At 39.2% G+C, this 13,346-nt stretch overlaps 1 protein-coding gene across 2 annotated transcripts; it reads right to left on the bottom strand.

Moving 5' to 3' along the window:
* Positions 1–328: 328 nt before the first annotated feature.
* Positions 329–10,038, bottom strand: LOC137884928 (polyunsaturated fatty acid lipoxygenase ALOX15B-like). 2 transcript variants are annotated; one of them, XM_068727023.1, is made up of 15 exons: positions 9,809–10,038; positions 9,433–9,610; positions 8,896–9,100; positions 8,665–8,746; positions 8,305–8,427; positions 8,103–8,206; positions 7,655–7,821; positions 7,378–7,518; positions 6,701–6,895; positions 5,353–5,439; positions 5,076–5,245; positions 3,618–3,739; positions 3,375–3,475; positions 2,505–2,675; positions 329–1,024 (listed from the first exon to the last, which is right to left on the bottom strand). In XM_068727023.1, the coding sequence occupies exons 2-15, from the start codon at positions 9,583–9,585 to the stop codon at positions 794–796; spliced, it is 2,052 nt and encodes a 683-aa protein (XP_068583124.1). In that variant the 5' UTR covers positions 9,586–9,610; positions 9,809–10,038; the 3' UTR covers positions 329–793. The 2 variants fall into 2 exon arrangements, with proteins under 2 accessions (XP_068583124.1, XP_068583125.1); XM_068727024.1 differs by lacking the exon at positions 9,809–10,038 and having other exon boundaries at positions 9,423–9,498.
* Positions 10,039–13,346: the final 3,308 nt, after the last annotated feature.

Genomic DNA, 13,346 nt, shown 5'->3' with positions numbered 1-13,346 from the left:
GATTTTTGGGTTCTGTGTTGCATCATTTGCTACTTGAAATGTACGTATTTTTAGCCAAAAAGTGTAGGCCTAAATCAGGAGCCTGTGCCACAAGCTATTATGATGGTATCCAGCTAAATTGATGGATTAGCTCACACACCCTCCTCGAACCTTTGAAATCAAGTCTAGTGCTTTTCATGGTGGCAGGTGGTTGTTATATTTGCCTTTTGTCATAAAATGTTGTCTTAAAGTGGTTAGTAGTAATGTTATGTAAGTAAAAATGTGTGTGTAAAGAAAGCCAAAGATAATAAAATAATAACATAATTTAGATTTAGACACAGGCCTCAGGTCCTGGTGATAGTAGTAGTTTATTGGAGAACTTTTTTGTCATCTCAATCTGCATCAGCTTTCCAAGAGAGGTGGGGGAGGACACAGACAATTTTGACTCCTACAAGCATATGTTTAAATGCACCATGTTTAATTATATTTCTTTAGTTTACTAAAAGAAGCTTGATTGAAAGTTTCATCTGACGACGACACAGAGCTAATACTAGTTATTTCGCACAAAAAATATATATATTTATTGCTCTGTATCAATTGGCACACAGCAAACAGGCTTACAAAGGGAACAAAACGTAACAGATAAAATCATTCTTGTGTTGAGAAAGCAAAAGCAAAACAAATTGACACATTTGCAACTGTATTTTGATTATCTCCTCAGTATATTCATTGATGAACTAAGAAAATTTAAGATGTGGCTTATGATTTAAAACATCACATTTTTACTTCAGTTAAATCAATCAGCATACAACGATCACATGTAGTGTTGAATTAGGCCAACATCTGTGGAAGTCACACCTAATATTAAAATGCCCACACTATTTTCTACCACCATTGGATCCAGGTATGTGTATGGGACCTCCAGACTCTTGTTTCTGGCGTTGATGATTGCACTTAACACTTGAAGCTCTCCTTGAAAATCCTGTATCAGCTTGCAGGGAATCTTCTCACTAAAATGCTCCTCTGGGTACTGGCCAAGAGGGACCTGATGACATTAATGATACATTTAAAAAATAAATGTTTAGAATGTTTAAAAACACACTTTTGGCAATATACAGTAATGTACAGTTTTAGTGAGCAGGACTCTAATGACATATTACCTTTTGGACCCTAGACTGATTTTTAGGCCCTCAGCTCGAAAATAGCATACCCATACGATAATGAGTGTAGCGTTGCAACTGTAAGGGCTATTTTAATACTTTTGGTATTAAAATAACCCTAACAGTTGTGAGATGTGTTGATATGTGTAAATATCAGTATATATGTTACTGGTTAAGAGTGAATTAAGATGGCACACAGCACAAATTGAAAATTCAAATTTTCGACTGGAAAAAAAAGCAATTTCAGGATATTTCTTTATTAGAAATCATGTAGATACGAGCTTTCAAGCTCTCCCAGATCATAGAACTATATCTTGAGGGTCTCTAAACAAATTTTTACTTTGATAAAGTGAAGCTTTATCTAGTATATATTGATCTAGTACGGAGAGGTCAAACAAGGTCAACCAAAATGTAATCTTGTTCCAGCTGTTTCATTGTAATTGTATATATATTTCGCTTCTTTTATCACTAATGGTGTTCAATCTATCCATATGCAGCAGTTTGGCATCATTTTGAGAGCCTGGATCCTCTCTGAGACTGTTAATGTTTGTCATCCATGGGATCTTATCGTCTGAATTCCATTTTTTTTGTTTTCCAGGGCCTTACAGCCTGTGTGAAGGGCCGATTTGACCCAATGAACTTTCCATAGATGCGTCACAGCCTGCTCTGTTGAAACAACCCAACGTGACTTTGAATGACAGAATTCGTTAGCCAATCAGAATATAAAAACTACCCGAGTGTCAAATTTCTCAAATCCGATTTGCTGAGACGTTAACCCTGCCCCTTCCACTAGCAGGCACACGAGGCACATGCCGGCAGCGCCAGCTTTGAATTCACTCAGAGGGGGATGCGCTGAACAGATAGACAGTAAAAACATTTTTTGCTGCAGAACATCTCAAAGTAAGGAGCTGGTTTATGATGTGATCGATTATGCGGATTATGATGATGGCTTTTTTTTGTAAGTAAAACTGCGAGGCTGTGTCGTAGCGGAATGTGAAAAAAATGGCTGCGACCGTCCGGAGCTAACGGGTGTTAGCATTGAATTAATTTTTCAAAATGTTATTGGCATAAATGTGGCGAGTGGGTCTGCCTAGGGGGCGCTATATCGATTGTGATACTTGGTATTATACGTAGCTTTGTCATATGTTGTGTTTGGAGTTTGTACAAACAGCTGAGATGACTTTGTAGCGCAGGAGCTGCAGTTTGAGTAGGTATGCGGCATCATTATATTCGTTACTGATGAGTACACTTTATGAGTGGATTCATTTTTGGATGCATGCGTTGCCCCCACCGGTGGGGGCGCTTGGGTCAAATTACAGCTTGAACATGAATTTAATTTATGTGATTAAAGACTTGGGTACTTACAAAGTCAGTGGACTGCCTGCTGAGTAGCCACACAGTGGATGCTATCCGAACCGTTGCGTTGACTGCAGGGAGTGTCTGCAGCATTGTGGCCTCACTTGTTGTCCCCTTTGTAGTTGGTGGAGGACGTTGTAGGGTGAGGGGAGTGTTGGGCATCCAGCCACCGTCGTCAAACTGTGAAGAATGAATGATTGACAGATGACTGATTAATACGGTTTGAAGCTACGCCATATGTCAGTCTGTCTACTACTTTGGTCCACACTGAAATATTGGATTGGAACAAAGACATTCATGATCCATAGGATGAATCTTAATGACCTTGGTGATCCGCTGATTTTTCCTCTGGTGCCGACATGAGGATAATATTCTTGGCTTTCAGAGGAATGTCTTGACAACTTTCAGGTGGATCGTCATAAAATTTGGTTCAGACATTCATGTTTACCTCAGGACGAACTGTAATAACGTTGGTGATCCTATGACTTTTCATCTATCAGATCAAAGTTTTTATTTGTCCAATACTCTGTCTTATGACCCAATACCTTAAAACTAATGACATTCCTACCAACCTCAGCTGTACTTTGTGTTTTGTGGTGATTAGAAAAAGCTTGCTAATGCTCGCATGTTAACATGGTAAACAAAGATTGTGATCTCATAAACATTATACCTGCTAAAAGTTAGCATGTTAGCGTTGCCATTGCAAGTATGTTAACTTTTATTGTTTATAGCTCAAAGTATCACCGTGCCAAAGTGCAGTCTCACAGTTGTGCTAGCACGGCTGTAGACTCTTGTTTATGTTAGACTTGCTAACAGTAACAACCTCATGAACCCATTCCACAAAAAGAGCATTATTATAACTGAATTAAAAGGACTTACCTGTCCAGCGTTCACAGCTGAGTGCTGTCCTGAGCAGGTGAAGATCACCATCGTAACAAACTTGACCAACTCAGCCACGGTGGTAAAGCTCTCTGGAATTCCTGACAATTAGAGGGAATAAACTGCATTTAAGGTGTCTGGAAGACACAATTTAAGTTTGACTTCTGTTTGCATTAAGATCATATAATGTTCATAAATGTGCACATTCATCATCATTAAGATTGAGTTTGTCTTTAAGCCCACCTGTGTCGGCTTGGGAAAGGAATCCATGTTCAAAAATGTCCGAAATCCACTTTTGCAGTTCAGAGTCTTTCTGGACCTCAGTGTCATCCTTGTAGTAGAAGCTCAGCACTCCCTGCACAAACCTTTGACAAATGTGGATACATTCTGTTAAACACATTCCCAGTTGAATTAGGCATTTTTTAAGGCCATCTCTTTAGAATGATCAGTTCTGTTCTTTTTAAGAATTTGGTGCAATAGCTTATTCAACACAGTAGATCAAACAACTTTAAAGAAATAGTGTGGCATTTTCTGAAAATTGCCCATTGTCTTTCTTGTTGAGAGTGTGATGAGAATAACAATATCACTCTCATATTTATGCATTAAGTATAGCTCTACAACCTGGTGGCAATTAGCATAGCTTAGCATAAAGACTTGAAACAGTTAACTGGCTAGCTTCATATAGTTAAAATATACCTACCAGCACCTCTACATTTTATTAATTTCAATTATATTTATATCTATTTCATTTAAACCATACACAAACATAAATACATTTGTTACATGCCGCATTTTATTCTTGGTAAACAGTTGCCAGGTGCAGGGACTTCCTGGAGTCTTCTGGCACTCTGGCAACCTCACAGTGATGACAAATAACCAAGATTAAACAAACAATATAAAATGCTGTTAATTAAAGAGCTTTACAGGCATTGGGAGGCCCATTTTTGATATTTTGAGAGATCTTCCAGTCTTTGTGCTGAGTTAGGATAATCACCTCTTCATTGTAGCTTCATACTTAACACACAAACATGAGAGTGGTATTGATCTTCTCATCTCTTGGCCAACTCTTGGAGAGAAAGTAAAAAGTTGTATTTCTGTATGTCTTGAATTATTACCTTTAATTAAACCCGAAAATACATTTATATTTCATATTCTGTAATTCCATTACAGTGCCCTCTGTCATAATGCAAATTATTCCATTCAGACATCACCTGTCTTTGTGTCAACCACACTAATGATTGCTTTTTATTGAAACTGAAGCCATAAATGTTGGAAGGTAGGGATGCCCTTTCCCTAATCTCACAGAGATTCTCAATCAAAGTAGTTCAGGCTGGTTCATTCAGAAAATTTTACAGCCAACTGCCAATCTACTCAATCAAGAGGCAGATCACTCATTTACTGTATTGTCATATTTTATGGCAATGCTAGTCTAACTTGCATCAGTTTCTCTGGTGACTGCTATGGAGCATATGTTTCAAGATAAACTGTTAGTAGGAAATTGCATTAACATGGACTACCTGAATGAAATTATGCAAAGAAATTGTTTGTAAAGAGCAAAAGAAGGGAAACACCTTACACATGTTGGAGCTTAACTGATCCTTTATGAGAAACCAACTGAGCTACATAAGATAATAAAAACTAGCTAGTAGAGAGGGAAGGATTTAGAGCTCTTGTTTTCCAATATCAGGACACCTGTACTACCTGTGGATGACATCCCAAAGCTTGAGTCCATCATCCCTGTAGTAGAAGTTCGGTACATCCTCCAGCCCACGCTCAACAATGTCGTCTGGTATGCAGAGGGAGCGGTAGGTCACTGAGGACAGTAATCTTTTCATGAGTGTCTTCATACCCTCTCCACCACAAGCTGCAAACTAGGAGAAATTGAGATATGTAAGAATTATAGTTAGAGATAAATAATGTACATGACCCTGAAAATGTAAAAAGATGTTTAGATATTTAGGTGTTTGTCTTTTCATACCTGAGTGAAAATTCCAGTCTCAGATATTAGAAGACCTCGAGCTAAGTTGTTGATCTGTAGAGTGTAGCGAGTGTGAGGTACAAGGATCTGAGGGAAAGAGGAAAACTCTGTTAACTTCATAGCACACATCTTGATGCTTCTATACCATTCAGCAGTGTCAAATTTTTTAAAATATTTACATACTAACACTGGATAAGAGCCATTTTCCCCTATTTTCAACCAAATCAATTTTGTCTGGAGCCGCAAAAGCTATTTGATATTACAGCTTGTAAAGTTTTAAATATAGTTATATTATATATACACAAATTATAGTTAGTTGTATTTATGAAAATAGACAAAAAAGATAATTCTTGACATGTTATTGCTATTTTACCTGTTATAACAATATCAAACTTATGAAGAGGACAGTTTGCTGCAGCAGTTGAGAAATCGCTCTTTTTCGCTCATCTCCAGCGTGATACTTTTCAACAAATGCAGTGTGTTTGTTCTGGAAGTGTCTTTCTACATTACATTTTTTGCACATATCAAGCATATTTATCCATTAATAGTTTCCCGAGGGTGGGGGTCTGCAAATCATGACTGGCCACCTACAGGGAAAGGCGCTTGACAGCGACGTAATAGGATGTCACATTTTAGTTGACAAAATATTAAAACATTTTTTATTTTCAGTGACACAGTAGACGTAGACACCCACATTCACTACTTGATTGGTTCGTAGCAGTCACGACGTGTCCTTCCCTGATTCGTCACACCCCTATCACGTGACCCTTACCCAGAAATTCACAAACAACAGCCTTGGTTATCTATCGACCACCAGGTTAATTTAACATGGACAACTGATTACCGGCGTTGCTGACCTTGTTGTCTTTACTAGCAGCTGTTGTCCAGTTAAAGTCTGCATGTCTGCGGAGGAAACAGCTGTTATTGTAGCGATTAGCGAGCGGCGTGTCCAGCAGCATTATCAGACCTACGGAGTGGCCATCTGAAGTCAGGTTAGCGGCTTTGAGCAACCAATCTACTTCGTGTTTACACCAGCCCCACCCGCGTGCCCAGTGTACGTGAATAGTCACGTGATATTCGTTTTTAGGCGTTGTAGTCTGGACGTAGATCGTCTCGAAAATAACGATGCTGAAACGCCTGTGGACGGAGATCGTTTTTGTTTGTTAAAACTTTTTTTTTTTATTAGTGTGGATGTAGACTCAAGGAGCCGCAACAGAGGGGCTGAAGAGCCGCGGATTGCCGACCCCTGCACTAACATTATGATTCATCATCTTTGGAAGACACAAAAATCAGCAACTTGAAAAAATTACAACTCCAGTAAAAGTTCAGTATTCTCCCTTTCAATTACCTTGTACAGCGGATGAACCATGGGCACGTTGCGCAGCAGTGACACTGCAAAAACTTCAGCCAGCAAATGAGTGCGCAGCAGGTGAGCATTGAGTTGATGCTCGTTGAAATCTGCACTTCTCACAAAAATCTTGGCTGTCAACCAGTCGTACTCAGAGTCAGTAGGAAAGAAGATGGGATTATCATCTGCTGGAATCTGCTTCAGTTGCAGGATAAGGAAGGGAGGTGTGGTTAATTCAGTCCATTCAATATATTACCAGTAGTGGTCAATAACATTAAAGGACTTTCTGAAATTGTTGTATGTTTACTATAAGGTTTCATCTGCTTTTCAGTTAGATAGATAGTTGTTGATCTCTAAGGGGAAATTCATAATTTCTTTGAATTCCAAGTCAGAGCACAGGGTCAATTTGAGAACAAAAAGCTTGACTTCAATGATCTAATGCCTAAATTCTCATGTCTTTGGCCAAGGGAAAAGGGAGGTAATCTGGCAATTGCAATGAAAAGACTTTCAATATTTTTTTCTCTGATCCACAATATTCATATATGTTTGCACTCTATTTGTGTAATTTAACTAAAGGTATTTCTGTCTTCTCTGTACATATGGCATCTATAGTATTGCATGTCTGTCCGTCCTGGAAGAGTCATTACTACTATAAACTATTTGAGTATTACTCTCACCTGAATAGCAATTGGCATCAGCTGATCAAGTGTTTTGTGAAGCAGGACGAGGGGAGCCATCAAGTACTGCTTCATCCCGTTAATGGTACTTGTTTTCAGCCCATCCAAGCGCTTGTAGTCAACCAGGAATATGTTGCCTTTCTGTTTAAATAAAAAATTTTCAGTTTAAAATTTCATTCACATGCATACAGTGTGAATAATAATTATACAAAGTATAAATTGAACATGTCATGTATCAAAATATGATTCTAAAATCAATCAAAGTCAAGACATTCACCTCCATTTCATCTGCCAAGCTACACTGACCACTGAGGAAGACCATGTCATCACTGACAGGAAAGTTCTTGGGCAGGACTGAACACTGTTGGATCAACATGGGGTTGACACCGTTTAGAAACTGGTAGCCAAAGAAAGCGTCCTCCTTCCAATGTTTCTGGACATATTCTAGAAAAAAAAGTTAAACTTTGAGTTATACATTTTGTGCTAGAAAATCTTCCTATATCACAGTTATCAGCTTCACTCTACACTGTATGTGAAACTGTTAACTGGAATGTGTTGCACAGACTGCAGTCACAGACATGGTTGGACACTGTTTATAGTTGCTTCAAAGTCAGTCTTAATTGTATGCAATTAAATACTGTTCAACGATTCCTTGACATTTTTTCCCTGTTTATTAAGCCAAGTAATAAAGTAACAAGTACTTCATTAAACTACCATGATAGTACCTGATATTTTAGTCCGTTTGCGGCAAAACACCCGATGGATAGCATCCATATTAGGCCAGTTCTCTGTGCAGTCAGAAGGTCCCTTCAGTTCCAGCATTTCCAGGCTAGAAAATAAAAGCATAAATGAACTTCATTATGATGCCTTGAATCATTTTCATAGGCAGGTACAGTCACAGATATCTAACAGAATTGAAGACCTCACCTATTGTCTACTGTGAAGTTAAACTCTATTTCCTTGGTGAAGGAGAAGCGGACCTCAAAAGGCAGATCACGAGGGCCTTCTGACTTTATGCAGTGGGGTATTCCCTCTACATACACATCCCAACTGGGAAATAGAGAAGAGCTGAGTAATGAGGAACTTTGCACAGATACCAGTGTATAAGCAGTTTTAATTTAATATGTAAGCATAATATTCTCAACTTGACTTCAATATTGCAAATACATTTCAATAAACACTGGCAGGTGTAACAATGTTATATGGTGGTTAATTTTCTCCCAAAAACAGCGTAGATGAATGTTAGTTTTGGGGCAGTTAAAAAGTGTATACGCTCCGATTGCTCACCAATAGTTTTTCTTTCGTTGCTTCAGCTCCTGCACCCGAATGTCCTTGCCAAGACGATGGTCGTCTTCAAAGACTCTCAGAGCTTGAAGATAGAAATATCAAGGTTTTAAATTGTTGATCAATACAGCGACTTGGTTACTCCAGCCTCCTGATAGACCAGCATTTCTTTTTATGTCTTCTATGGTCAGTGAACAGCATACAGGATGTCTGACAAGTCTAATTCACACAAACCTATTGCCTCTCTGAAGCGGTGCACCTCATTGTCAGTGATCCAGTGGTAGATGGGAAAGTTGTAGGTGTCACCCTCAGGGGATTTCACTTCGACCTTGGCAGGGAACCAAGAGTCTTCAAAATAGATTTGGAGAGGTTTTTTATCCATCTCAATCAGGACCAGCTTTCCAATGGAGACGGGGCAGGACACAGTAAAACTGGACACCTGGAGTAAAGACAGAAACGGGTTGCGTATTTGATAACCAGGAAGTGAACTGTAACATTTCAATAGTTAGCATACAATACTGAATGTAGAAGGATGGACAAAATAAAATGTATACAATGCATGAATATAATATTTAATTGGAGCTCATTATGTGGACTTTTTTGTTGCTTTAGTCACCTTTGAGGCCGTAAGTTAAAGAGTTACAGTTGCTGCACAGTCTGAGTTGACGAGGGTTTACATCAGCTTCTCTAATTTGATATTCAATTCAATAATCTGAAGTTGAAGAAGAGTGTTATACATTTAGAGAATATTTCAGACGTACTCAGACTTACTGTTCCACTGATGAAAGATAAAGGCCCTGCGATGCTTTCGAGCCAGGTGCGTTCGCTTTCCCCATCTGTGCCCACCAGCTTAATGAAGACATTGTTAAAAGTGCTGGCAGTGGTGAGATTGCTAGTGGCTACGGCCACTTTATAATTCAACATTTTCACAATGGCAAGCAGAGGAATCCTGGTGGGGAGAGAAAAATAATAACCATTTTAAGTACTGATCAGGTTAACTGTTACCAGATGAACCTTAGTGCAAATAAACTTTAACATACTGGTATCACAATGAAAATGGCATTGGCAAAAGATATAAGAACTAACATTTCTCACCAATCTATTACAGTCTCATTTTTGAAATAATTTAATGAAGCGTCTCTCTTACCTGTTTATGAGACCAAGAAGCTCCTTTGATGAAATGCTCTCTTGATGTCTTGAAGATATCAGCACTGATTTCTCATTTTATACAAAGTTTTGTGGGAGTGTCGAGTCAGTATCAATAGTAAATAGTTTCTTCTGGTGATGGAATGTTGGACATGTATGAACATGAAGATGATGCAATAATGATGTCTTCAGGCAGCATTGCTCATCAATCAAGACAAACCACCTTTTAAATGTGAGAACATCACAGTCAATTAAAAACATTATAAAACAACAAACTAAGCGTTCACCTACACTGTTTATCCAGATTATTCATCAGATAGTGTTATTAAAAACAACTGTAACATGATAGATGGGAGTTGAAGACCTTGTAGCCAGATGTTCCCAGTTCACCCTTGTTTCACGTTTGGGTTTACCAGGACTGTCCGGCAGCCTCCCCGCCATCTGATCCAACTCACCACCAGGTGGTGATCAGTTCTGCTCCTCTCTTCACCGGAGTGTCCAAGGCAACGTACCGGTTGGCAGTAATGCAATTATATATTTATATATTCAAAGGTATAACTCACTTGCCGGTGCCCCGGCGTCGGCCATCAGACCTCTGGAGCTCGTCCAGAAAGCTGCAGCTCATCTGGTGTTCAATCGCCACAAGTTCTCCCACACAACTTCCCTTCTCCGTTCTCTACACTGGCTTCCTGTAAGAGCTCGCATCCAGTTTAAGACTCTGGTGCTAGCCTACACGGCAGTGAAAGGAACAGCTCCTTCCTATCTCTAGGCCATGGTCAAGCCCGACCACTTCGGTCGGCTGCCTCGGGGCGATTGGTTGCCCCGTCGCTCAGAGGTCCCTGAATTGCTGCCCATCTTTCGGCGCAGGCTGAAAACTCACCTCTTCAAGAAGTACTACCATGAGCCTTCCACTTAGCACTTATTGTATTCATATTAGTTTGTTACACTTATTGTATTTGTATTAGTTTGTTTCTGCACTGTACTTTTTCTCTGGTTTATGCTCTTAGATGCTTGTTTAAAAAAGGAGATGCACTTCTGGTGACTAGAGAGTTCTCTTGAATACCTATGTTCAAATACACTTATTGTAAGTCGCTTTGGATAAAAGCGTCTGCTAAATGACTAATGTAATGTATTACCTGTCTGAGTCATGGTCCAACAAATGTTTTTTTGTTCCTGTTGCCATTAACCTTTCAACAGCTCAATCATTGTGCAATCATTACCTGTGGGAGCCATATTCCAAAGAATTTTTCTTTTTCTAAATACTGTCTGAAAACAGATAAAACACACCTTTCTGCCGTAACAAGACTTAAAGCTATCTTGGTGATGTTTGGATCTCACTCCTTGTATTTGTTTCCTTTCTCCTATATGTGTGAATGGTGGGCTTGAGTTTTGCCTCTTGTGTGTTTGTGTAGTCTTTCTTCTTCCAGAGGAGTGAACTACAAAGTGAGATTGTTGGCGTAGTGAGCAATGTTGAGGCTAAAGGCAGAGTTTTGAATGTCAGGATGGTGGCTTTCTTTTAACCATGCTAGATCACAATGGTAACTTATGCTGCACGACTAACCTGCTCCGTTGTAGCCTATGATCAGTGTTTAGTCTTGAGATCACCGATAAAAGGTTTTATTGTACTATTGAACATTCTTTTGGAAACAATTACCAAGTGAGTTAGTATTGCCGCTGAAAGAAGGTATGAAATCATGGTAGTGCATGCATCATGTTTGTATTTTGCCACAGGAACCTACACACACTCAGGTATTGATCCAAAAAACATGAGCAAGAATACTGCATGCCGCAAGTCTAATTCTTTTTCATGTTTTCTTCAGGTAATTTGATGACTTTTCACACAGCATATTATCCATACACTAAAAGAATGGTGGAGGCACAGCAACTACATATTACTTAGACTATGTTTTTATAATTGATCCTGATTTGCGCCTGATTTCTTTGATCACTTCAGGCCTCGTACCTGTGGCCGTTATCCTTCCAGCAGGTTAGTCATTGTGCAATCGTAACCTTTAGGAGCCATATTTCAAAGAATTTATATTTTTCCAAATACCGTGTCAAAACAGATAAAACACACCTTGGTTACCTTTCCATTCCCACACTCAACCTCTGAATTTCTGCCATAAGACCTGAAGCTATCTTGGTCCACAGCCCATTTTGTTTGGATCTCACTTGTTTGCTTGATCCTGAATCATTATTCTTCTGACGGAAACAATGAGTTTTTTTGTTCTCTATTACCTACAGAAGTGATAGATTGCAATGATGCACCTGTCCTGTGCTGGCCTGATCAAATGAACATCACCATGGTTACAAACTTGACCAACTCAGTCACGAGTCTTTATCAAAACAGCAATAATTTATATCTTTAGATTAATCAAGAAGAAACCTTGTTTTCTAAAGAATGTACTGTATTATGCAGATACATTATAAAATGCCTGCCTCGTAGTAGTGGCCATGCACTCCCTTCACAAACCTTTAAGAAAAGTAGAACTCTGCTTAAATTAAGTATTTTAAACTAAAGCATTGTGAAAAATTCTAATCACGTTTTAGACCACTATCTGACATAGTGTTGCTCTTTCTACAATTTTGTATCATTACTTTGACATCCTTCAGGACCACTCATGTCACATAGCAAATAAAAATGGCAATACAATTTGACCTCCCCTTCCTGGAAATGCCTCCTGCAGCAAGACAGCATATCAGCATGAAATACATTAAAACATGAGGGACAAAATGCAAGAAGCCTTGTTAACAACCCCCAATATAGAGTTGTTCTACTCTTTGCTTGGGGTTGGGGTTACATTATTATTCTGCTTATTAAAATTGAAACCACTGTTAAACTTTCCAAAAATGATTTGGTGATGGTAGAAGCCAGTCCCAGCAGAGATGACTACATTTCAAAACAGCCCACAGCACTTGGCTCAGTAACTTGTGTCTCCTTAAAACCAGATACACCCGAGGTTCCCCCATTTGGACGCAGAGTACATCAAAACTTAGAGAGTTTTGTGTTAAAAGTAACTGGCAGAGAACCCACGAAGAACGAATATAGTGATGTTATAGTTCTGCAGAAACCTCAGCGTCCTGGGAACAAAATGAACTAGGTCACTTCTACATGAGACAAACACATCTCCCATCAGCCAAGCAAACAAATAACAAAATATCATAAATCATACTCGATATGACTGGGACAGACCGGAGAAAAAGGCTGCTACACTCCGTTAGCAACGTGCTACCTACGAACATGCAGCATTAAAAAGCACGAGCGCCTGACGGAGATTACGGACATAGTTTCCATTTCTCTCCCCGGTAAACCATCGCAGAGATATTCAGCTTCGAACACAAAAAGTCACACAGCTTTCATCGAATATTGTACTTACTTTTGGTCGAATCTCAGCGAAAAAATGGAATATCTCCGTACTTCCAACGCATGTTTGTCCAGCTGCTGGTGCTCCGTGTGAATCCGTTCGATTCGTGTCTCTCCGACACTCCTCGGATTCTTGGGAGGGTTGGAAGCTCAGCAAATCAGATTTCAGAGCTGG

This window comes from Cebidichthys violaceus, unplaced genomic scaffold (assembly GCF_023349555.1).
Source record: "Cebidichthys violaceus isolate CVI_PGR_0920_01 unplaced genomic scaffold, fCebVio1.0.p SCAF_4, whole genome shotgun sequence".
Classification (NCBI taxonomy): Eukaryota; Metazoa; Chordata; class Actinopteri; order Perciformes; family Stichaeidae; genus Cebidichthys; species Cebidichthys violaceus.
Note: the sequence above shows the minus strand (reverse complement) of the source record. Positions and strands in the feature narration are given on the sequence as shown.